The 24,166-nt window shown below is 36.9% G+C and overlaps 3 protein-coding genes across 6 annotated transcripts; 2 read left to right on the top strand and 1 right to left on the bottom strand.

The window, feature by feature from the left end:
- Nucleotides 1–3,382: 3,382 nt before the first annotated feature.
- Nucleotides 3,383–9,022, top strand: LOC137734662 (protein ZINC INDUCED FACILITATOR 1). 2 transcript variants are annotated; one of them, XM_068473921.2, is made up of 17 exons: nucleotides 3,383–3,688; nucleotides 4,122–4,162; nucleotides 4,283–4,343; nucleotides 4,435–4,537; nucleotides 4,646–4,748; nucleotides 4,855–4,908; nucleotides 4,995–5,057; nucleotides 5,535–5,584; nucleotides 5,693–5,768; nucleotides 6,201–6,407; nucleotides 6,530–6,617; nucleotides 6,772–6,857; nucleotides 7,001–7,108; nucleotides 7,936–7,980; nucleotides 8,072–8,160; nucleotides 8,372–8,415; nucleotides 8,502–9,022. In XM_068473921.2, the coding sequence occupies exons 1-17, from the start codon at nucleotides 3,544–3,546 to the stop codon at nucleotides 8,588–8,590; spliced, it is 1,452 nt and encodes a 483-aa protein (XP_068330022.2). In that variant the 5' UTR covers nucleotides 3,383–3,543; the 3' UTR covers nucleotides 8,591–9,022. The 2 variants fall into 2 exon arrangements, with proteins under 2 accessions (XP_068330022.2, XP_088553729.1); XM_088697603.1 differs by lacking the exon at nucleotides 7,001–7,108.
- A 2,135-nt stretch (nucleotides 9,023–11,157) lies between these two features.
- Nucleotides 11,158–19,185, top strand: LOC137733902 (AP-4 complex subunit epsilon). Its single transcript, XM_068473119.2, has 10 exons — nucleotides 11,158–12,130; nucleotides 12,265–12,480; nucleotides 12,588–12,698; nucleotides 12,785–12,982; nucleotides 13,089–13,220; nucleotides 14,101–14,157; nucleotides 14,249–14,365; nucleotides 15,570–15,647; nucleotides 16,179–16,322; nucleotides 17,609–19,185. Exons 1-10 carry the CDS (start codon nucleotides 11,342–11,344, stop codon nucleotides 18,692–18,694), a joined length of 2,928 nt encoding a protein of 975 aa, XP_068329220.1. The 5' UTR covers nucleotides 11,158–11,341; the 3' UTR covers nucleotides 18,695–19,185.
- A 767-nt stretch (nucleotides 19,186–19,952) lies between these two features.
- On the bottom strand, nucleotides 19,953–23,736 carry LOC137734723 (histone-lysine N-methyltransferase, H3 lysine-9 specific SUVH1). 3 transcript variants are annotated; one of them, XR_015964531.1, is made up of 3 exons: nucleotides 23,541–23,674; nucleotides 21,038–23,322; nucleotides 19,953–20,364 (listed from the first exon to the last, which is right to left on the bottom strand). XR_015964531.1 is itself a non-coding variant. In XM_068473989.2 (2 exons), the coding sequence occupies exon 2, from the start codon at nucleotides 23,152–23,154 to the stop codon at nucleotides 21,088–21,090; it is 2,067 nt and encodes a 688-aa protein (XP_068330090.2). In that variant the 5' UTR covers nucleotides 23,155–23,322; nucleotides 23,541–23,736; the 3' UTR covers nucleotides 20,620–21,087. The 3 variants fall into 3 exon arrangements, 1 of the variants encoding a protein (XP_068330090.2); XR_011068582.2 differs by lacking the exon at nucleotides 19,953–20,364 and adding an exon at nucleotides 20,620–20,939 and having other exon boundaries at nucleotides 23,541–23,680; XM_068473989.2 differs by lacking the exon at nucleotides 19,953–20,364 and having other exon boundaries at nucleotides 20,620–23,322; nucleotides 23,541–23,736.
- Nucleotides 23,737–24,166: the final 430 nt, after the last annotated feature.

Genomic DNA, 24,166 nt, shown 5'->3' with positions numbered 1-24,166 from the left:
ATATATATTTTTTTACCATTGGAAATTCAACGGTCCAAAAATTTTAATCGTTGAAATCCAACGGTCAAGAAGATGCCACATGTCCCCATAAACGATAACATTTCATAAATCAAACACCAGGCCCCACCTCCTAAAAAGTTGTCGGGGACACGCCCTCACGTGCCCGTGTTATGCATGCGCCTAACGCAATTTTTTTTAAATTGTGGCTGACGTCAGCTTGGCATCAGTTGGCCCTCAGGCTCTCGAGCTATTGATTCCCGCCTGGCTTATCCACCAGGCCTCCCTTGAGCCTAATTGCCCACATGGGCTGGAGCGGGGGGGGGGAGGCTATTTGGTTTTTTGGGTTGCATGTCCATCAGGCTATAGCCTCCAGTGGAGTTGCTCTTATACGATTGTGGAAGTGAGGCTACTTCATATGAGAGCCTAGGTGTGCACTCTTTTGTCAAAATGTCATTCGAATGAGTATCCTCAACGGATCAAATTGTGTTCGTTTATCATACATTGTGCAATCAGTTTTTGTTAGGTACTGTTCATTTTAAAATAATTTCTAATTGCACAATGTACAATAAGCAGACACAATTTAAGGATTCACATAATCCTCACAAAGAGGATCCTCATTCCTGGCAGTCAGGCTTGGCATTTTGGCGTCTGGCATAATCCAATGTGGTTTCTTAGTTGCCTTATTCACGCTTGGATTTTTTTTTTTCTTTAAATTTTGTGGGTTACTGCTAGCGAACATTATGGATTGTTCATTGTAAATTATATGAAAATTTCACGAGATATGATGGGGTATTTTTTTTCTCTAACGATTATTCTCTTTCTTATTTTTTCTCCAAATTAAATATATTAAATTTTTTTAACAAACGATATTATCTACACTAAAAAAAAGGGGCATTGACTTAGCTTCATTATACCACTAGACCGTAGTACTAAATGACAATATATTGAGTTTTAATGACATGATTTTATGCAAGTGACCCTTTATCACAGTGATGGAAATGTATTGTGCCCTTACATGACGATTTGAGTTCAAACCCTATCGGTAACTAATATAACATCTAATAAAATCTATTATTTGACCAAAAAAAAAAAACAGAGTTCTAGGAAAATTTTAGATGACATGTAAATCTTTGTTAATTTTTTTTTAACAAATAAGGACACAGTTTAAAAAATGTATGTGGAAAAGTTTTAGAAATCGTGTATCAACCTTTAAAGCTGTTTTAATGGTTTTTGTCTTTGATTGTGTGGATAATTTTGTTACAAGTTTTGAGGGAAGTTAAAATTATGGGTAAACTATATTTTATCATCTCAATTTTAGATCAAATTACAAATTCATACCTTATTATTTGCAGATTGTAATGTTACATCTGAACTTTTGAATTTGTTGTAATATCAGACCTCTTTCTGTTTGTCAGTTTGTTTGTTAACTCCTGACATGACAGGCGCAGGGCATACTCCCTCGTCTAACTTGAACTCCATGTAGCTTTATAAAGTACGTGGATCCTATCATTAATTGACAAGTGTATTGATATTTAAACTAAAAAATATATATAGAAAAGTTAAAAAATTAAATAATGAAAAAGGGTGTAACAAGACTAATTGTTTTTAATGAAATTTTATTAATACTAGGCGGTGATAGTATTGTAAATAAGTCGAAGTTTAGGTTCAGGATCATAAATAAGTTGAAGTTTGTTGGCACAAACAACTGTTTCTTATGACACAATCAATATTTATTAAAAAAATACTCAGTTATGAAGAAGTAATCACGCCCAAAGTTTAATTTATTTACGATACTACAATTAAACTTTAACTTTTATGTGATACAGTACAACCGTCAAACCTTAACTTATTTACAATATTGTCACAGCCACCTTACTTCAATTTACATACAATACTACAACTACCTAGGGGTGCAACTCAGACGGGTTTGACGGGTTGGAAGGTCAACTCAATCTTAACCCAACTTTTACAATTCGGGCTCGAGTTCAGGTTGGGTTTGATTCAGGTTCATTTGTGATTGAGTTTAATTGGGTTAGGGTTTACTTAGGTTGGGTTCGAGCTGCCCAACTTTTTCAAGTTTAATCTTGTAAGTTTTCTTTTTGTCAATTAATTATAAGTCGGATGCCCATTTTTTAATATATTATAACTATATTCGGAGTGATCAAACATAACACCTTCCTTAAATAAATAAATATTTTAACAACTTGAGTTATAAATTTTTTCTTCAATAAAAGTAGAAAAGCTTCTAAAAAAATTATTGTCAATAAAAGTAGGACATAACACCTTCCTTAAAAAATAATTGCCAATAAAAGTAGAAAAGCAGAAGTACGTGCTTCTAAAAAAAGCATAACAATTACTGTTCATTTAATAAAAAATTTAAATAGCAAGTATACCTCTACAAGTTTTACAAAATTGTAATTTTTGTCCCTACATTATTGTTTTTGACAATTATTATATCACCCAACGTTATTATCTTTGACAATTATTATATCATATTAAATACTATATTCTTTTTTGTTATTAACATACTCAAAGTAATTCATATAAAAGTTTATCAAATACTTTGAATATGTTGAGTTTCGCCACTTCATCAACAAAACTCAGCCCAACAACAGTCCCTACTCCGCTAATTACAATCCTAATGGTGTTTTGTTTTCTTTCCTTGTCGTGTAAATAGTAACAGTCAACGCAAATCTCATTATTTTATCCTGATAGATCTACACCACATATTTTATTTCTTATACTGGAAATTTTGCAGTTCACTGGATCTTGATTCCATCCCATTAATATTAGTATTTTATTTTTATTCACATTTAATTTTTGTCATATTTTCCATGCTGGTTCTCGTCCCTGACTTCAATGATCATGATTTTACTGCATCTGTAGCTGTGGGTGGACAATTTTAATGCTATGGCACACCGTGACGTGACGTCCACGCTAATGAAACAAGATATACGGAAACAAACTTACTCATATCTTTATTATTGATAGGAGACTTCATGACCAATAATTGTCAGGACATCATGGAAGTGGTCTACGGTGCCATATGGTACCGTTTGATACGTGGAACGAGACGGAACATAGTGGAACAAGACGTTCCGTCCCATCTCTGATGCGCCTAAAACGGGTGGAACGAGCTGTTCTACGGAACAAGTTTTGGGTGAATTTTCGTTTCACCTCATCCCGTTTGGAACAACTTGTTCCACATCCGTGGAACACAAAATTATAACCTCTCCGTCTTCTTCTTCTTCCTCCTTGTTTCCATCCGAGGGCATCTTTACTCCCGCTTCGTTCCGTCCCATCCCGTCCCATTCCGTTCCGTCCTATCCCGTCTGCATACTAAACGATACCTATAAGTCCCTCTCCTGCAGGTGGCGCATGCATTGATGTTAATTTAATTTTCCTGTTAATATTAATCCTGACGCATACAAAAACCAAAAGTTTAACATCTCCCTCTCCTCCTCCTCAGTCAGCTTGAAACAGGATCAAACAGATTCAGAGAGCCATTTTTCGCGTTTTGGGTTCGAAGCGATTGATTGTCGAATGGCTGAGGAGCGCAGAGAGACGCTGTTGAAGAAGGATTACTATGACGATTGTCCCGGCTGTGTGATGGAACAGCGCAAAGAGCTGCAGAGAGGCCCTCCTTTTAAAATGCTTGTTTCTATAGGGATTATTGTTCTTTCAGCTTGTAAGAAAAGCAATTTTTTTTCCTTTTGGATTTTGTTTACGTTTTTTCTTGAACCGAATCCGAAATTAGTTTTCGAATTCATCCTCATTACACTTCAGTTTTCTTGTGAATGATTTTGACATGTATGGATGAATGTATAACTCATTGGAGAGACTAATTTTACGTAACATGTTGAAATTAATTGAAAACGTGAAAAGGAAATTCAGATGTATGCTTTTTAGAGGTTTAAGCAGTTACAAGTGCTTTTAGAAAAAGCTACTACTAGGACAATGTGAAATTAGTGAAAGACTTGCTGCATGATGATCTTACAGTTTGATTGCTTCGTCACTCTCGAAATCATTAATCGATTATGTGAAGTAATGTTTATGTCTGCACCGTCTTCTAATTTCTTTCAAATGTTTTGGTCCTGATTTGTTTCGTGATCGCTTTCCAGCGCTGCCAATATCATCTCTCTTTCCATTCCTTTATTTTATGGTGAGTGCATACTTATTAATACTGTTGCTACTTTCACTTCTTAAATTTTATGAAAAATACAACCTTCAAAACCCATTGAAGTCGACTTGGTATCTCAAATTTCCAAATTATTGTCTGCAGATTAGGGATTTGCATATTGCTAAAAGAGAGGAAGACATTGGCTACTATGCTGGATATGTAGGTGAGTTGATGATTGTCACTACTTACCTTTCTTATTCTTCACCATTTTGTTCCTTAACAAGTGTCTTGACGAACTTTCCTATGTTGTGAAGGAGCTTCATATATGATTGGCAGAGCTCTGACATCAATTTTTTGGGGAATGGTGGCTGATCGCTATGGTCGGAAACCTGTCATAATTATAGGGACTGTTGCAGTGTTAGTAACTTCTGTTCTGCAATTGAGTTTCAATTTGATAACTTGGCTGTTTTCCTCAATGCTCTTCTCAGGGTATTTACAAATTATTTTTACTATTTATTGGCTCAGGGTTATTTTCAACACTCTATTCGGACTCAGTTTTAACTTTTGGATGGCCATTTCTACACGATTTCTTCTTGGAAGTTTGAATGGTTTACTTGGTCCGATTAAGGTACTATATTGTGTCATATACGATCACTAATAATGTCAATGCAAGTGTACAACCATGTATCTAATGTCCCGGTTACTTAGAATATACAATTTAACTGCATGACCAGGCATACGCAAGTGAAGCCTTCCGAGAAGAACACCAAGCTTTAGGCATGTCAACAGTAAGCCACATTGGCCTCTGGATTCTGCAACTTCTTATAATAGATGTTGTACATCATCAACATTGAGAGTTATCCTCTTTTTTCAGGTTAGTGTAGCCTGGGGTATCGGATTGATCATTGGCCCAGCTTTGGGAGGTTTCTTGGCCCAGGTAATTCTACTTGCTGCAGTGAAAATCATGGGGAGTAGATCATTTTACGCTAGCACACGGTACAATAACACTTGGGAATTAATTTGAAGGCTTAAAGCAAGCATGAGGTGTAACAATCGTTTTGTATTAATCCTGGGGTTAGAGTACGAGAAGGTTGGTTTTCGAAGTAATAGGCTAAATAGAGCAATTAATGGCTCATTGACGAGAGTATGCTTAGTGAAAATCATGGTATAGCAGATGATTTTAGTATTTAAAGGCTGTTTCCTGCGAGTTTAAGGTTGTGGGATACCAAAATGATCTAATTCCACCATGTCTGTATAATATGATGACTATTCGGAGCTATTGGACGCTAAAGAAGAAATTATTCTATTTCTTTGTTATTTTTTTCTGGTTGAACTCTCTCTCTCTCTCTCTCTTTCTTTCTTATCGTTTTGTTTTCTAGATTATTAATGGGACGCTCCTAACAATTTTATGCAGCCAGCAGACAAATTTCCAAGTATATTTTCCCAAAACTCTATATTTGGGAGGTAAAGTTGGGCTACTTATTTAAGTATACTGCAGTGGGATTGTCAAGTTTCAGCAGATTTCTTATTGTTTGTTTGTTGCACTATGATGTTTGTGAAATTCTTATGCAGGTTCCCGTATTTCTTGCCTTGCCTATGTATATCGGTATTTGCATTTGGAGTAGCCGTTGCTTCTTTCTGGCTTCCGGTACACATCTTAGTATATATTCCCTTATGATGATGAGTTTCTTTTATTTTTATTCTCGTTGTTTTGGCCTCTTATATTTCTTAGCTTATCACAAGCTTACTGCCCTGCAGTACATCTAGACGCCGTTCCTAGATAATAAGTACCTGCTAATACCGAGTTCAATTCTTATAATGTCCAATTATATACCCCGTGCGTTCTACACTCATTCATCCTAGCATGCCTTAACTTTGTTTTTACGTGAATGAGAAGATTTCAGACATCTTGTTCTTTATATTTCGTACCCTTTAAGTCTTTATTTGAATTTAACTTCTTGAGGATCCTCAAGAAAAGAGAAACTAGTAATGCTTGGTTCATCTTCAGCAGATGTTTACATTAAGTACACTTTGAAAATGTACGTATTAACAGAAAATGTCCATACCTTGATGGTTGCAGGAAACTTTACACAAGCACGACCGAAAAGCTAGATTACACGATGATCCTTATGAAGCATTGGAAACTGCATCCGGTGGGTCTGATGCAAATGAAAAGCAAAATACTGAAGAACGAACACCTAAAGAAAACCTCTTCAAGAATTGGCCCTTAATGTCTTCAATCATTGTTTTTTCCATTTTCGCGCTTCATGACATGGCATATACAGAGGTAACTTCCATGCGTGTTTCATGTTAACACAGTATAGCATAATTTGCAGCATCTTTCCTTTTCCTTTTGCTCTCTTTCACTCGAAGTGATATACTATGTGTTTCTTATGATTCATTAAACAGATATTCTCATTATGGGCCGTAAGTCCTCGGAAGTTTGGGGGTTTGAGCTTTTCAACTGAGGACGTTGGTGTAGTTCTTGCAATTTCTGGTAATACTTGATATTCACACATGTTCCTATGTTAAACACATTATGATCTGCATAACATATCTGGGATATTTGCTTAATATGCAGTCTCTGTTTGTTTCGATTTGTACCTAACTACATATGGAGAATAATGGCTGATAACTTAATCAACTTGTAGGTTTTGGTCTTTTTTTCTTCCAAATTACTCTATATCCATACGTTGAAAGGCTTCTTGGTCCTGTTATGATTGCTCGCATTGGAGGGGTAAGTTTTCGGCTCCTCCCTGCGCATTATACTACCTTCTGCAGTTTAATTCTTTTTGCAAATAATTGTCCTTTGACCTAACTCCTGGTGACCGATATTATTTTTTTTCTTTGTGTTTTGTTTTGCACATGATTCGTGTGCAGATTATATCCATACCTCTGTTGTCAAGTTACCCGTTTATAGCAATGTTGTCCGGGCTCTCCCTTTCCGCGCTGTTAAACTGTGCATCTGTGCTGAAGAATGTCTTGTCCGTATGTGCATCCATGACTCTAGAGCTCATTTACTTAACACACTCTATGCACCATTATATATTATCTACGAGAAACTGATATAAATTGTTCTACAATTTTATCTACAATAATCATAATATGTTACGAAAGCGAAACTCTACTTTTATCGATCCATAGAAACTGAGTTTATCAATTTTTATTTCCTTTTCTTCCAAAGGAATACTATCTGTTTACCATTTTCTTCTCTAATACTGTAATACGTATCAATGTTTTAAAAGGCTCGCCTCAGGGCGCGCCTAGGCGCCCTTTGAGGCTGGGCTTGAGGGTTGCCGCCTCTGTTTTGAGGGAGTGGGCGGAAGGCACCGCTGGAGCCTCCTAGGTGCGCCTCAGGGGATTTTTTTTTATTTATTTTTTTTAACACTCCCAAACCCAAATTTTGGGTAGGGTTTTAACTGTCTCATACCTCTTCTTTACACTATCATCTCTCTGCCTTTTTTTTCTAATTTTTATCTTCTTATATAATGGATGTGTGTGTTGTTTGCGTGCATTGTTATATGTGCTCTCATTGTGCTTTTTTCATCCTCTATTATATATATATATATAATATAATATATGTATATATATGTATTTATAAAATATGTGTGTGCTCAGGTTGATTATTGATTAATATTTTTTTTTTAATGTAATATATGTGTACGCTCGGTGTATATATTAAAAATTTTGGGTCCCGTGAGGCTTCGCCTCACGCCTAGGCTGGGCTATCCCTCGGACGCCTCGCCCATGCCTCACGCTTTTAATACATTGATACGTATTGTGCTCTAACTTTTAAATTTTTTCTGTACAATTAGGTCACGATTGTGACTGGCCTGTCCATCCTTCAAAACAAAGCTGTGGTAATTTTATTCTCGGATTAACTATTTAATTCATGTGATTATTGGCTTCGAATAGAGAATGTGTTGTAACTTAACCGTGATGACACAACAGGACCAAAAACAAAGAGGTGCTGCAAACGGACTTGCTATGACAGCAATGTCAATGTTCAAGGCAATTGGTCCAGCTGGTGGCGGTGCATTGTAAGTTTCGCTGTCTTTTACTTATAGACGATGCTTGAATCAATATTTGCGTATACCTTGTACGTTTTGTTCTTCATATAGTTTGAAGATTACTAGTAGTATTGCATACTGTAAATCGGAGAAGGCGAGTTTACAAGCCTTACAACAGTATACTTTTTTCGGTGTACATATTGCCCTGCTCTTTACCAACAATATGATTTCGTTTCAACAGGTTTTCTTGGGCACAAAAACGTCGGGATGCTGCTATCCTACCTGGTATCATACTTGACCAACTTTTCATCCTGTATTTACTGACAGCTCGCATGGTTTAGAAATATAATCGTTTCAAATTTCGATTGCAGGAAGCCAGATGATATTCTTCATCTTGAATGTGGTCGAGGCAGTCGCAGTTCTGATGACATTCAAGCCATTTCTTACTCTACATGAGTAGATCGAGATCAATGTAAACGGAAGTTCATGTCGATGTCTCAGGAAAATCCCTGGCCACACTGATCTTGTAGCAAGTAAGGATATAGCTTAGTAGGAATATTAGACACGATCCTCATTATTCAAAGGGAAAACATTCTTGGCATCGGAGTTACGTGTATCATAATCCTTTTAGGAAAAATATTAGGGTTGCAATCGGGCGATTTTGAGTGTATTCGGTATGCTCAGAGTCTTATCAATTTCAAAGTACTGTATATCTTGTATCGAACAGAAACCAGAAACGGCTCGTCGACATTGAACCGAGTTGAGAGTAAGATATAAGCATGGACTTGTTTCGGGGTCTGAAATGTCCTGGCAATATTGTGTATGATGTATGCAGCACCAAACCTGAAGAAGAAAATGAAAGAGTGGATGCATGGTTGTACTATTCATACCATATTTTTGTACTGTAATTCTATACCACCTTAGGTGGCAAGATGACATTTGATGTGGACAGCCACATCATTTGAAACATTTTGCAAAACCCAAGGAAAAGAAGAAGAAAAACTCTTTGTATACCACAATCATCATTTAATTAACTAGTTTTTCTTAATTATTAGTTTATTAAATAATGAACTAAATTTAAAAATCTGATTAATTCAAATGATGTAGTTGTTCATGTCAAATGTCACCTAAGGTAGTATGAAAATGTAGTACAAAACATGGTATGAATAACATTCCTTATGGGATTTTGATGGGTGTCAATCGGAAGATCGAGGTTTGAGGGAAGAGAGAAGTGAAAACGTTGGAAAACGTGGAAATAGGATAAAATCATGAAAGTTAGAATTATGGACTTGTTTGAAAATGTTTTTAAAATAACTGAAAGTGCTTTCAGTGAAAATATTTTCAGTAAAGAGCTTTCAGTTCTTTTAAATGCATTTCCCAACAAGTCTTAGACTTTTGGTGATAATCTCCTAATCATTTTTCAGTGGTGGATAGAATTATGGACTTGTTTGGAAATATTTTTAAAATAACTGAAAGTGCTTTCAGTGAAAATATTTTCACTAAGAGCTTTCAGTTCTTTTAAATGCATTTCCCAACAAGTCTTAGACTTTTGGTGATAATCTCCTAATCCTTTTTCAGTGGTGGACTGAAACTACAAAGATTTGTGATCTAACAAATACAATGCATGGTCACCACTTTTAGGGTTAGCTTTTTGAAAGCCTGTGGTCACTAAAGATGGGTTAGCTAGCTTTTTGAATGCATGTGCTCACTAAAAATACAGTGCATGGTCACCACTTTTAGGGTTAGCTTTTTGAAAGCAAATGCAACGATAATTTTTGTAAAGGATGTTTTGTTGATTAACGTACTTATTTTTTATTAATAATATATTATTTAACTTGTAAATTTAATTTAAAATTTGATATGTTTAACTTTATTTTTTTATTTGGACACACATCCTTCGTAATAATTGCACTGCACACTAACCGTTAAGATTCACTCTAAAGGTGAACTATGGGTTAAATTTCCTTTTAAACTCAATCCAACCCAAAAAGAAATTTTGGGCTAAAAGCTTAATGGGGAAACTTTGTCCATTTATGTGATTGAAGAATAAATAAAAGAAGAGCTACATGAGCTTTTGCTTTTGCATCATGGAAATATATGAACTCCAACTGTTCTTATTTATCCAATTTGTTATTTATAAATTCCAACATGAATTTTGCTAAAATAATGTTTTCAATAACAGAACATCTATTAGGAGCACCACGATTTTTTTTTAATAAAAATACAAGTACTTCTGAAAAAGTATATAAGGGTTTTTTTTTAACACTTTTGACTTTTTAAAAGCATTTTGGACGGGTTTTAAGAGCTCGTTTGGATATACTTTTAAAATAATTGAAAGCGTTTTTAGAGAAAATATTTTTGGGTTTCAAAGCATTTGAATTGTTTTCTGCAAGAAGTTATGTGCTTCTTTCAGGAGACACTTTAAGTGCTTTTTCAAGATTTACTTGCATTTTGCCTAAGGATTAGTTCCAAAAATGCTTTCAGTTATTTTAAAAGCACATCCAAATGAGCTATAAGTACTTTTAGTGATCTATGAAACTCATTTGAAAGTGTTTTTTTATTTATTTATTATTTTTTTTAACAAACGATAATATCTACATTAAAGGAATAAGGAAATAAATTAAACCACACAATGGGCCAGCCATACTAATAAGGTTCAGATTCGCTTTTAGCGAAAATCGAATTTAATACCTCTTACTTACAAGTAATATTATCTACACTAAGAAAGTGAAGAAATGAGTTAAGCTACATAATAGGCCAACTATAATAATAAGGTTCAAATTCGCCTTTGGTGAAAATCGAATCCAACACCTCTCACTTACAAGTAAAGAGGAATACCACTTGCAAGTGAGAGACCTTAGGTTTGATTCTCACCAAGGGTGAATTTGACCTATATTATTGCTAACTCATTACGAGGCTAAACTAATCGTCTCCCTTTTAGTGTAAATAATATGTTTGTTTATAAAAAAAAAAAAAAAAAAAAAACAACCCGTTTAGTATTTTATCCAAATGTTGATTTTAGCGAGTGAATTGGATCGGGTTAGCGGGGTTGGGTCTAAAATGCCACCCGTACAACAAACGAGTCACGACACCCTCTGTCTCTCCAGAATCAGATCTACCCACAGGACAGGAGGAGACACCACCACACCCAACACCACCACCACCCCCAATTCTCGATCCAAAACCCTAACATTCAAACCCTCAATCATCAATGGAGCAGCTCAAGACCATCGGCCGGGAGCTCGCGATGGGCTCCCAGGGCGGCTTCGGCCAATCCAAGGAGTTCCTCGACCTCGTCAAGTCCATCGGCGAAGCTCGATCCAAGGCGGAGGAGGAGCGCATCGTCCTCCTCGAGATCGAAACCCTTAAACGACGTCTCTCCGAGCCCGATATCCCCAAGCGCAAGATGAAGGAGTACATCATCCGCCTCGTCTACGTCGAAATGCTCGGCCACGACGGCTCCTTCGCCTACATTCACGCCGTTAAGATGACTCACGACGATAACCTCCTTCTCAAGCGCACCGGTTACCTCGCCGTCTCCCTCTTCCTCAGCGACGATCACGATTTGATCATCTTGATCGTCAACACCATCCAGAAGGATCTCAGGTCTGACAATTACCTTGTCGTTTGCGCCGCCCTCAATGCCGTTTGCAAGCTCATCAACGACGAGACTGTGCCTGCCGTTTTGCCCCAGGTCGTCGACCTCCTCGGCCATCCCAAGGAGGCTGTCAGGAAGAAGGCCATCATGGCGCTTCACCGATTTTATCAGAAATCGCCCTCTTCTGTTTCGCATCTGGTGTCAAATTTTCGGAAGCGGCTCTGCGATAACGATCCGGGCGTCATGGGTGCCACGCTCTGCTCGCTGTTCGATCTAATTACCATCGATGCAAATTCTTTTAAGGATTTGGTGGTCAGCTTTGTCAGCATTCTCAAGCAGGTCGCCGAGCGCAGGTTGCCCAAGGCCTACGATTACCATCAGCTTCCGGCGCCTTTTATCCAGGTTTTACTTACTCTGATTGAAGCTGAGCCGCTCAGTGTGTGAATTTAGCTTTTTTGGTATGATTAAGTAATTGACATAATGAGTTCTCTTCGTTGTAAAGCGATGTAATTTAGTGATTGAATTTGACAATGCAGATTAGGTTGTTGAAAATTCTAGCATTGTTGGGGAGTGGTGATAAGCAATCGAGTGAGCAGATGTATACTGTAGTTGGCGATATATTTCGGAAGTGCGATTCCTCAAGTAATATTGGGAATGCTGTTCTTTATGAGTGCATTTGTTGCGTTTCTTCCATATATCCCAATCCTAGGTTGTTAGAACAGGCTGCTCAAGTCATCTCAAGATTTTTGAAGGTTCGACTTATCTGTACTTTTCATTGTGATTTTGTACAAATTATGGTTTGCATGTAGATCGTTTAGAGGGTTAAACAACAATTCCTTGTTATCTATGTTGTGGACAGAGTGACAGTCATAATCTGAAATATATGGGCATTGATGCCCTTGGTCGACTGATAAAGATTAGTCCAGAGATAGCTGAGCAACACCAACTAGCCGTCATCGATTGCTTAGAGGTGGGAGATTCCCTTTTAGTTTAAGGTATTCTCTTTTAGAGTTTTGCTTGTAACTTTTTAAGTTAGTAGAAGTTTGGTGCATGCAGGACCCAGATGATACTCTGAAACGAAAAACGTTTGAACTATTGTACAAGATGACCAAGTCCTCCAATGTGGAAGTGATTGTGGATCGTATGATTGATTACATGATTAGCATTAATGACAACCATTACAAAACTTACATAGCTTCGAGATGCGTGGAGCTTGCAGAGCAATTTGCCCCAAGTAATCAATGGTTTATCCTGGTAAGAGTAATGCATTTTTCTTTTTAGATTCTAGTTCTATCAAGGATCAATTTTGTCAATGCTTATTGAACATCCAATGTCATTGCCTGATGTGTTTTCACTGCAGACCATGAATAAAGTCTTTGAACATGCGGGGGATCTAGTGAATGTTAAGGTGGCACATAACTTGATGAAGTTGATCGCCGAGGGATTTGGAGAGGATGATGATAATGCAGATAGTCAGCTGAGATCATCTGCAGTATGTGACTTTGATTTTGCTCTTATGTTCATAACTGGTTTACTCAATATCAATAAAAATATGTCCTCCTAAATTTGACTTCAAAGGTTTCTGTTAAACTCTAAAAGAAATTTGTCCCTTAAATTGTTAGATTCCTCATAGTTCCATAAAGACCATCTACAGTTGATGGGAAAAGCATGGAGACATCATTTTGGAAGAATCCGTTGTTACTTCAAAAAATTTGATATTTAAACCTACAGGGCCATGTGTTCTAATTTGTATGAAATTATGTAATGACCTTCAAGCTTCTGTCTCTTTGTACTCATATTTCTCCATTATTTCTTAATATTGATCTGTGCCACCACACTACCACCACCTCCTTGTCTACCATTGAACTGATGGGGGGGGGACAATGAGCAATTTAGTTGTACCAAGACCAAATTAAGTTTAGGGCGATGGACTGTATTTCAGGGGCATTAGCAAACTATCCCATATAATGTATATTGTAGCCAACAGTGGGTTAGCTGATTTCTGTCGCCAAAGAGTTTGTTCTTTGAACCAAGTTGTAGTTATTATGTAGAGGGATAATGGGTTGGTTTTGCAAAACAACCACTGGATCTATGTTTTTATTTTTTTATTTTTTTATTTTTTAATTCTGTTCTTTTCACCTGTCTTTGCATATCTCCTGTTCTTTGAAAACTTCAGAGTTAGATTTTCTTTGAGATGTAGTTTACCTTATTGAGAAAGAAGCATTACTTGTTACTACCATGTGCTTTGAGATTATATGATAGTAGCATGTTTACAACACTTGTGCATTGCTTGCTTCTGCACTCTGTCATAAACCAGCTCCTTTCTTTTTTTCTTGTTGCGTATGGTAAAGAAAAATCTTCTTTATGTGCAGGTGGAGTCATATTTGCGTATAATTGGTGAGCCAAAGCTTCCATCTGTATTTCTTCAGGTACATTATGTCCTCTGTACTTTTGTTCTTTTACATTAATTTTTTTAACGAACTTTCCTGTCGATATCTTACTTTTTGGTTGTGATCTCAGGTCATTTGTTGGGTTTTGGGAGAATATGGAACTGCTGATGGAAAATATTCTGCTTCCTATATCACTGGGAAGTTATGTGATGTTGCAGAGGCATATTCAAATGATGAATCCGTCAAGGTACTCCTCGAACTCAGATTTCTGTAACTAGAATTTGCATTATCTGAATTTGTATTTTAGTTTGAGTCGAAGGTATTTCCATGCATCTTAAATTGGATATTAGTTCATGGTATAATTGTATAAAAATTGATACAATTTGGTTTGTACCAAATATTTAAGATGAATATAAGGCTCTGTTCCATTTCCTTTTCTCAATAATATATTTTTAAATTGAGGTCCTTCTTGTTCTGAATAAGGTATACATGGTGGCAAGCTGTTAACATCTACGAAACTGAATGATTGGATTGTCATTTTCGTAGTTTTAATAACTATGCTTCCCTTGTGAACATTTATGCACTGTGCTCGTTATTTTCTTTTTGGAGTTTTAATTAATTTTCTATGAAGGGACTGTCAGCCTTCTTCTGTTTATGGGTTTGGATTTTATTTTTCTGCTACCTTTTGTTAATACTATCCTACTCCTAAACTGCATGTTTTGGGCATTGGATTCGTTCTGGTAACTGGATGATGATTTTATAGTTTTTCACTTGACTGGGGAAGCAAAATGCTCAGTAAGATGCACTTAACATGATTCTTTAATTTTGGGTTAGAAAAAAAGTCCCCAATCTGCCAAAAGTGCGCATAAAGCTTTTGAAAAAAATTCCTCAAGTGCTAAAAGAAAATTGTGCTCTGGCGTGGTTTGGAACGGTCCAGCTGTGGCCTGTATGCCTGTGGATCTTCAAAGGGAGGCCCACAACGGGGCCTGTTGGCTCAGTGGTAACAAGAATTGAAATCAAAAGAATATGTTTGATCACAATTAAAACAAATATATATTTTTTAAAGAAATTAAAAGGTATTTTAAATAAGTAGGTTCTCATGTGTAGCTGTAGAAGCATGAGAGCTTTTGGAAAAAATATAGACGACAAGGTAGGGAACAAACCTTTTATTTTCCATTTGAATAAGTAAACAAATGTAATTTTAATCCTCTACTTAGATTTTCATGGACTGAAGGGCGTTTCTTCTCTTTTCCTTTTTGTTGAAGTTTAAAGAAAAATTTATGCAAAGAATTCTATTCTGTATGCTATGTTACCTGGTTTAACTTTTCTTCGCTCATTTTGATATTTGGTTATCTATTCATAGAAAACTCACCATTCATGTTGTGTTTATTTTATGTTTATGCTTGTTTCTTATTTGTTGAAACTAAAGTGATTATGTTCTTCTTTTACAGGCTTATGCCGTTACAGCAATCATGAAAATATATGCATTTGAAATATCAGCTCGGAGAAAAGTCGATATCCTACCTGAGGTGCATTTAATGAACTCTTTAATCCTAAGTTCACATTTATGAGAATATCAATGACCATGCTTCTAGTGTCTGCTTAGGTTTGAACATCATCTCATATTGATCTTGATTTTGTAGCATGAAGTGAAATTGTATGTCAGGCTGCATGTAGTCATACCTTTCCTATCCTTTTAACAATTAAAAGGCTATCTGACAAGAAACTGAATCAGTGTAATTTTCTTTTCTAATCAGTGTTTTTTTTCTAAATTTATATATTTGTTTGCCTTAATTTTAAGTATGTGTACTCTCTCTGTTTTGAAGAAATTATAATTAGATGGTTTGACTTGGATAAGTTCCAAGATAAATCTGAAAAAGAAGTTTTAGAGTTGTAGTGATAAATGAATATTTGTACATTGAGTTCTTTGGACAGAACTTACAAGATCACATTTATCTAATCAATGGTTAGCTAATAGCTATAATGTTGTCATGTTCATTTTGTTTTGCCTCGTCATGGAGGTACTTTTGATTGAAAAAACAATCTTTATTCTCTTGCAGTGTCAATCTTTGGTGGAAGAACTATCAGCTTCTCACTCAACAGATCTGCAGCAGCGTGCATATGAATTGCAAGCTGTCATTAGCTTAGATGCTCCTGCTGTTGAGAGTATAATTCCGCCAGACGCAAGTTGTGAAGATATTGAGGTCATATTTGTTGGCATTAACAAATATTAATTATTACAGTAACCCTGCATTTCTTCTTTTCCCTCTTATTTTGCTATTCTAATAGTCAGGTCTAATGGTTATTTAGCCTTGTGATTGCATTAAGATTGGTGAGCCTTTTACTGTTATATGCCAAATGATTTTTTCCATTTGTTATCGACTCTTATGTTTTCTGATATATTTACATGTTGGGTCATTGGATTGTTCAAGAGATTTGTTCACGTGGAACCATAAAGATATATGTCATTTCCTTTAAACAAACATTTTTCAGAGTCTGGTCCTGATATTCTCTGACTACTCAAAAACATTGCATCATTTCCATTATTTTCAGGTTTGTTTTACTGAATTATTATGCTTGGTAAACATTTTTTGAGATCTATTAGATATAACCCTTGATTAGTTTTACGTGGGGTATATCAAAAGTGAACTATGTATTTGTCTCATAAAAATGTATCTCAGAGCTTTTGTAATGCGACATAATTCACTTTTCCAAGTCACAATAATATCTTTCTTGTGTTTATAATTATCTTGATGAAACGTAATTCACTTTTTGACATCATGATGAGGCATGTGGTATGTGTTTCATGGATGCATTATCAAAAAACATGATGCAACATTATTCATTTTCGACAAGAATGCAACGTAATATATAGATCCAGAAGAATGCTACTCAAGGTACAAATACTATGAAAAATGAACATGTATCCTACACGAGACTGCTAGCTTTGCTTTCTATTTAAATATACCCTATATGTCTTACTAATGAGATAAAGTTTGAGAGAATGTAGCAGCCATGTGTTAAGAAGTGTGACAATTGTAATGCCATTAACTATATCTTTTAAACACCGAACAGTCAGCGCAACCTTTATTAAATTGTACATTGAAAAACATTGTGGAAAAGATCGTGGTTTAGATGAAAAATTCACAATCAGTTTTGGACTTAAATTTCTTACTTGACTAACATGGGTGAACCTTGGTACTATCTGGATACTGATCGAGTGATTCAACTTGGTATTGTACGACATGCTGTAGTTAGTTTCTTGACTTCGGTCCTCCCCGGTCTTTGCATCTTATTTCTTCCCTTTAGTTGTGGCCCTGTGGGTGCTCTTTTGAAAGGTTTTGCATATTTCTCTAGTATTCCGGAAAACCTAGATTTTGGATTATGCCTTGCATGTACACCATCTCTTGTAGAGGTGATTTATCGTAAATGAGAATTAAATTTATAATTATAGATATATACAAACTAATATCTTCATCTTCTTTTGCAGATTGATAAAAACCTTTCATTCCTCAATGGCTATGTCCAAGAAGCACTAGAAAAAGGCGCTCAGCCCTATATTCCTGAGAATGAGCGCTCTGGAGTGTTAGATATCAGCAATTTCGGAAACCAAGATCACCATGAAGCTTTAACCCATAGTCTTAGGTTTGAGGCATATGAGCTTCCAAAGCCAGTAATGCCATCAAGAGTTCCTCCAGCTGCAGTTGCTTCCTCAACTGAGCTTGTTCCAGTGCCTGAACCATCTTATGCGAGGGAGACCCGCCAGCCTGCATCATTGCCATCTGCATCAGACGCAGGATCATCAGAACTTAAGCTACGACTTGACGGTGTTCAAAAAAAATGGGGCAGGCCAACATATTCTTCTTCTGCATCGCCGAGCACGAATTCTTCAAGTTCTACTTCCCACAAAACAACGAATGGGGTTACTCAAGTAGATAGTGTGGGCACTTCAAATTCAAAAGCCCGTGATACTTATGATTCAAGGCGGCCACAGGTTGAAATTTCTCCAGAAAAGCAGAAGCTTGCCTCTTCACTGTTTGGAGGTCCATCAAAAACCGAGAAGAGGCCATCTTCTGCCAACCATAAGGCGTCTAAGGCGAGTACCCATACTTCAGAGAAGTCCCAAGCGCCAAAGGCAGCAGCTGCACACACTGAAGTTAATCGTGAACCTGCTCCAGACTTGCTCGACTTGGGTGACTCAACTAGTAGTAGTTCTGCTCCGGCCATAGACCCTTTCAAGCAGTTAGAAGGGCTTCTTGATCAAACTGATGTCGCTTCGAATGTGAACCATGGTACAGCAGGTGCTGCTAAGACACCTGATTTTATGGGATTATATGCAGATACACCTGTCAGTGGGCTCGGTAGCAGTGTTGGGGATCTTTTGCCGACCAACAGAGATGAGTTTAATCTTACATCTGAGTTATCAAATGCCACAAGGACTGCTCAAGGCGGGGTAACACAGTTTAATAAGGGTCCTAACCCTAAAGATGCCTTGGAAAAGGATTCACTTGTAAGGCAGATGGGTGTGACGCCAACAAGTCCGAATCCCAACTTGTTTCGAGATTTGCTTGGCTAAACTGTTCAAATAGCGGAACTTTGGTCATGATTGCTGGTGAATATTTTCTTTATGGTCTTTTGGAGTGGCTTGCTGTATGATAGGAAACGCTACTCATTCATGAGTATCAAGGCCACATGCAGAGTTGTAGAGACACCCATATGGAGTGCTTTAATCTCCAGGAGCGGTGGGGAAAGAAAAAAAAATCAGGTACAGGTTTGTATTTGCTTGGATGCCGTTGAGACAATTCAACGTGGAGCTTTTTCTTTGCTGCTTGTAGGAAATACGGATCTGTCGTGCATGTTTGTGTACATTTACACTGCTCTGGCTTGTTATAATGTTGTATGAAGTGAGTTTGTGTTGTTGTTTTAGGGACATTTGTTCCTCCTTTTAGTAAGTTTTACGTGGCATCGGTTCAAATTGTAAGTTGTAGACTCTAGTTGTTTGTCCTTTTGACATTATTAAGCCCCTTTTGTATTTTTTTTTGGTGGATGGAATTGAACATTCAAACATCTATAGCACCCACTCATATGCAATGACAGTAAGTAATAATGCTCCTTGGGAGAATTGAGAAGCTTTCCTCCCTTCCTTTTCCGTCTCTTATCCAAGCTCTATCACATAAAATGGACAACCATCGTTAGATCTTAATTCAATGGTCAGGATCTTAATTCAACTGTTAGGGCCTGTTTGATGAACGTTTCTTTTTTGGGAGTTTTAACGAAACACTATCGGTATTATTCACTTTTAACGAAAAAGATGTTTTTACTCCAAAAAGTCACTCTTGATATTATTCACTTACAACACATTTTTATCATTTTGATTAAAACTTAGTTTTCAAACATTTTTTATTAGTTTTCTTTTGTTTTTTAGATGTAACGATGCTGAAAGCGCTGAGGTTGCAATTGCTTGGGATATATAGATTAATGCTACACTAATCACATATTTATATCATTTATCTAATAGAGGTAGAATCAATCAACACATTTGTCATATTAAAAGATGATACTGTAGTATTTTTTAAAGATATACCTGGCGATCACATCAAACCATACAAGACTTTTTTTTTTTTTTTTTTTTTTTTTTTTGTAGCAAACTTTTTATCCTTCAAAACACTTCATTAAGAAGACCAACCTAACCCAAGTACATTATTTATCCTTCATTCATTTTATTTTATTACCAACATAAAAAAACCAATGCTATTCACTCACTTTTGTTAATTTTTGTTCATTGAGCTTCTTTAATTCATTCAATCCGATAATCAAAAATTGAGAGGGGCATGTGAAAGATAAAAAATTATGTGTAAATAACACCACGCCACCACCCTTAAAAAAAAAAACCTAAAAGTATTGAATGAAAACCTTCAATTCTCCGGAACCAAAATTCCCAATACCACCAGAAAGAAATTTTGGAGAGTAGAAAAACGAAATGAGAGACTAAAATGTGGAGCATCCTTCCTCCCTTCCAAAAATCCTGCATGCATTACCAAGCCTGCCTCTTCGAAGGGCTATACCGCATAAGGAAGCTATGCTAGGAAATCTACCAACCCTATTAACAAGGAAGCTAGACTCTGAAGCACATCCTCCACCAAATTGTAAGCATGCATGACAACGCCAATGAACTAGGAATCAACAACCCATAAGATTAATCCACGTGGTGCCCTATGATTGGACAAGTTGACCCGCTCAGCGCCTCTCCATCGCCAGAAATCAGCAGCAGAGAAATGGGTTTAGTTTAGTTTAGGTAGGCTGAATATGTCATGAAAAGAAGTTTTCGGTTTGGTTGTACGAGGATGATATAAACAAGGATAACTTGTAAACAAGAATGTAAATGAACCTCCAAACTTGAGTACGATCAGAGCAAACGCGAATAATGAACAGTCAAGCAATAACTAAACTATAATTCCATCCATTTGTTTCCTTCCTAACAAAAGTACATGACTTGCTGAGTTCTATAACATAATCTCGCAATATTATTTATTAGAAATTCATGCAGACTCCAAATACAAAGTTTCATGAATCCGTAGCATAAGCCTTCTTACACATATATCCAAGATTGCATTTATGAACTGCCATGCACAGAGCTTTTATATAAGAAATACAAATAAAAGACGGGAACTTAAAGTTCGCAAGCATGTCTCCCCTAGAGACTGAAAGATAAAACAAAATCAGAGTCATGCTAAGTTCAGAAGCATATAAACATGATAGAGATTCCAGACTTCTTAACCAGGATCATGTTTGTCGGCACCATGATGGTCTGTTGGTGGAACCTAAACCATCGACCATAGATAGAAAGATAAAACAACAATACTACAGCTATGCTACGTTAAAAAACATTTAAACAAGACGAAGTTCCAGTCATTCTCACCAGGATCATGTTTGTTGGCACTGGAGCAGCATGTTTTAGAACCTACATGATCAACCAAAATAACCCCGGCATTTTGACGATCCACATAAGCATTTATTTTTCCTGTTGGGTCCACTGTTACTGCCAGCTTCATTAGAACTTGTCCCATAATCATATGTCAACTCTGTCATAGGGGGAATGTGTCTGATGGCATAAAAAGCAATATGGACAAAAGACTGATTGTTGTGTTCATATACAACTGGTTGCCAAAAAACATTTGGTGAGCAACTGTGATTAATGAACCGACCTACATTCCCAACATTCTTGGCACTTATGATCAGGCGATATGGAATGTTATAATCCTCATTAACATCATGAGGACTCTCCTCTAGTAATCCAGGTTCATAACTCCACTTGAACGATTCATAATCACGGCCTGTGTCAAAAATATATTCATCATTTTCCCCTCCATCCTCTTTCTGTTTTAACTTCGCTTCATCTATAACTTCACCAGCATACTCACAAATAAAAGCACCAGCACGAATAGAATCCCATGACCGGAGGCCCCAACCCCTATCCTTTGTCTTAAACACTTCCAGCCGCAATTTTACACCAGTTTGGGATACCCGGTTTTTGCAGTTGGGAGTGCATGGACACGTAGGACTACATTCATGTAACAATTGTTTACGACTGACTAGAATCCCATTGCTAGTATAAGGAAAATCACCTCCATTTTTCTGAATGCAAGAGCAATTCGTATCACCTGGCTGGCATGCACTGCGGCAATTGCAGCCAAAAGAAGGTGGCATGAGACTGAATGATTTAGTATATTTGAGTGTAGGGAAATAAGTGAAAGATGCCAGCCCCTTTTCATTATCAACCTCATTTACAAGGGAAACAGGTACAGGTTCAGTCCCTGAAGTGAGGTCTTGAAGAACAAGTCCAGCCCTTGAGGAAAAACCGTCCTTCCACTTACGAAGAGTTTGCCAAACTGCAAAAGCTGGTGGCTGTCCAGGCACCCTTAACAGCTTGTACTTGAATATGTTACAACCAGCTTTCCCCCTCTCTGTCCATGACTCATGAACTTTATATAGGCCATCATAGACATAGATCTTTGTAATTGAATTAACATCTTCTTTCATGCCCCGAATCACTCGTACTTCATTGCCATGATGCAAATTTCTCTGAAGAGCAAGATTACCCCTTTCAAGCTTCTGATCAGCCACCTCCCTATCTTTGTCTTTGTTGTTGCTATTTCCACCCTGGCCACTGTATATCAAGACATCGCTGTCCTCTGCCTCATCATCATAGCCTCCTGAAGAAACAATGCTTAAAGCCACCGGATCTTTTTCACCATCACCCTTGCCAGTCATGTAGTCAATTCCAGCCATCGATGGAGCATGTAATCCAACCGCACACATTTCCATTCGGAAAAAGAAAATGTCGCCAATCTCAACTCCAGGGACAACCCCAATTCTCCTCCTCATGTTTGTCCTAACCTTTTTGCTCATCAAAATGTTACCAGCTTTCAAATCTGCACGCTTAATAAGCCCAGTTTTCGTTTCCTTGTTCTCTTCAATTTGGCAGATCCTTCTCCGGAGTGCATCGAAATTCATGAGTACATAATTAACCAACTCCCTGTTACCATCTTCAATTTGAAATGAACTCATAACAGGAACAAAGGTCACGCCTGACCCATTGTTTGTTACTGAACAGCCATCTCCATTTTTCTTGGTCTTCTTTCGAGATGAACTAGCTTTTGAGGTCTTCTTTCGAGATGCACTAGAACCTACATGAGGATCAAAGAACCCTTCTCCATTGGAATCCTCTGGAAAGTCATCGGAGCCAGATGGGGCAGGAGCTCTATATGACCGGATAGGAGCGGGCATGGAACCGCTTGGTGTCCTCATCTCACTATTTAGATCAGGTGAGGCCTGAGATAGTGGTACGTTAAACGGGTAAAACGGAGGAAACCCATTAGGGGTATGGCCAAAGGGAGGCATGCCCGGAAAGGATGGGGCTTGAGACGTAGCTGGGAACACCGGCATCAAACTACGCAGAGGTCTAACATCCAAAACCCTTGACTTATCAATCCCAGCTGAAGGAGGAACAAAGTTGTGGCTTGACCCTCCTTCCATCACGAACCCTTGTCCACAAATCAACCCTAAACTAAAGTTTTTCGCTTTTCCGACAAACCTGAAAAACCCTAATTTCTCTTCAACTTCTGGGTGATTGTTGTCTAAACCCTAAATTCATTTCTCATTTTTTTTCAGAGAAACAAAAGTTTTCACTTGAAACATGTACATCTGCAAGACAATATCACAAACGACGCTACACATTACTTAAAAGTTTCATAATTTTAACAGGACAGCAAATCTCGAGCTGAAATCTACAGAAAACGAGATCTAGAACATGATATTGAAATGGGTATTAGGCTAAGATTTAGAAAAATTCGAAATTAAGCAGCAGATTTCCATGCACGAAAGCTTGAAGGGGAAAACAAGAAGTATAAAGCCGTTCTGACCTCTTTGCATTTTGCTGTTGATGGCTGCGTATTTCTCCGTTGGCGACTTTCAGACACAGAAGGAGAGAGAGAGAGAAGAGAGAGAGAGAGAGAAAGAGAGAGAGGTGAGAGAGAGAGAGAGCGTACTACTTCAGTTCCGGATGCTAACTTTTTTTTTACTGGGTCTAACTTTAAATCGTCGCATGTTACTATGTTTTGCCAAATGTTGTCCATCTAGCCCAATTTATACATTTAAAAATTATAAGTTCCTCATTTTTCACTTTTTTGTTTGGACCCTCTTTTTCACTTGAATTTTAAATTTTAACTTTCTTAAAAATATCCAATAAAATTTATGAAATTAGTCAAATTTAGAGGTGTGGCTTCAATACTATGTAATCCTCCGTGTAACGATCATTAGATTAGATTTTTACAATTTTTGAATTTTCTATTTTAATCTTGACCACTTATTTTTCATATCATTTAATGTTACGTACCATTAAAGAATAATTGTAAATTTAGTATTGAAATTAACTTTTGGAGTAAATTACTGATTTGGCCTTGAAATATTACCTAAGTGAAAAAGTTTTTAAACTATTTTTTTCGGAAAATAAGTCCTTTGAGTGCTATGGGAGCATTAGTCATTAGAT

The sequence above is a fragment of the Pyrus communis genome, chromosome 7 (assembly GCF_041283825.1).
Source record: "Pyrus communis isolate YQ-2024b chromosome 7, ASM4128382v1, whole genome shotgun sequence".
In the NCBI taxonomy this organism is placed as follows: domain Eukaryota; kingdom Viridiplantae; phylum Streptophyta; class Magnoliopsida; order Rosales; family Rosaceae; genus Pyrus; species Pyrus communis.
The sequence above is the reverse complement of the archived record's forward strand: the minus strand, read 5'-3'. Positions and strand labels throughout refer to the sequence as shown.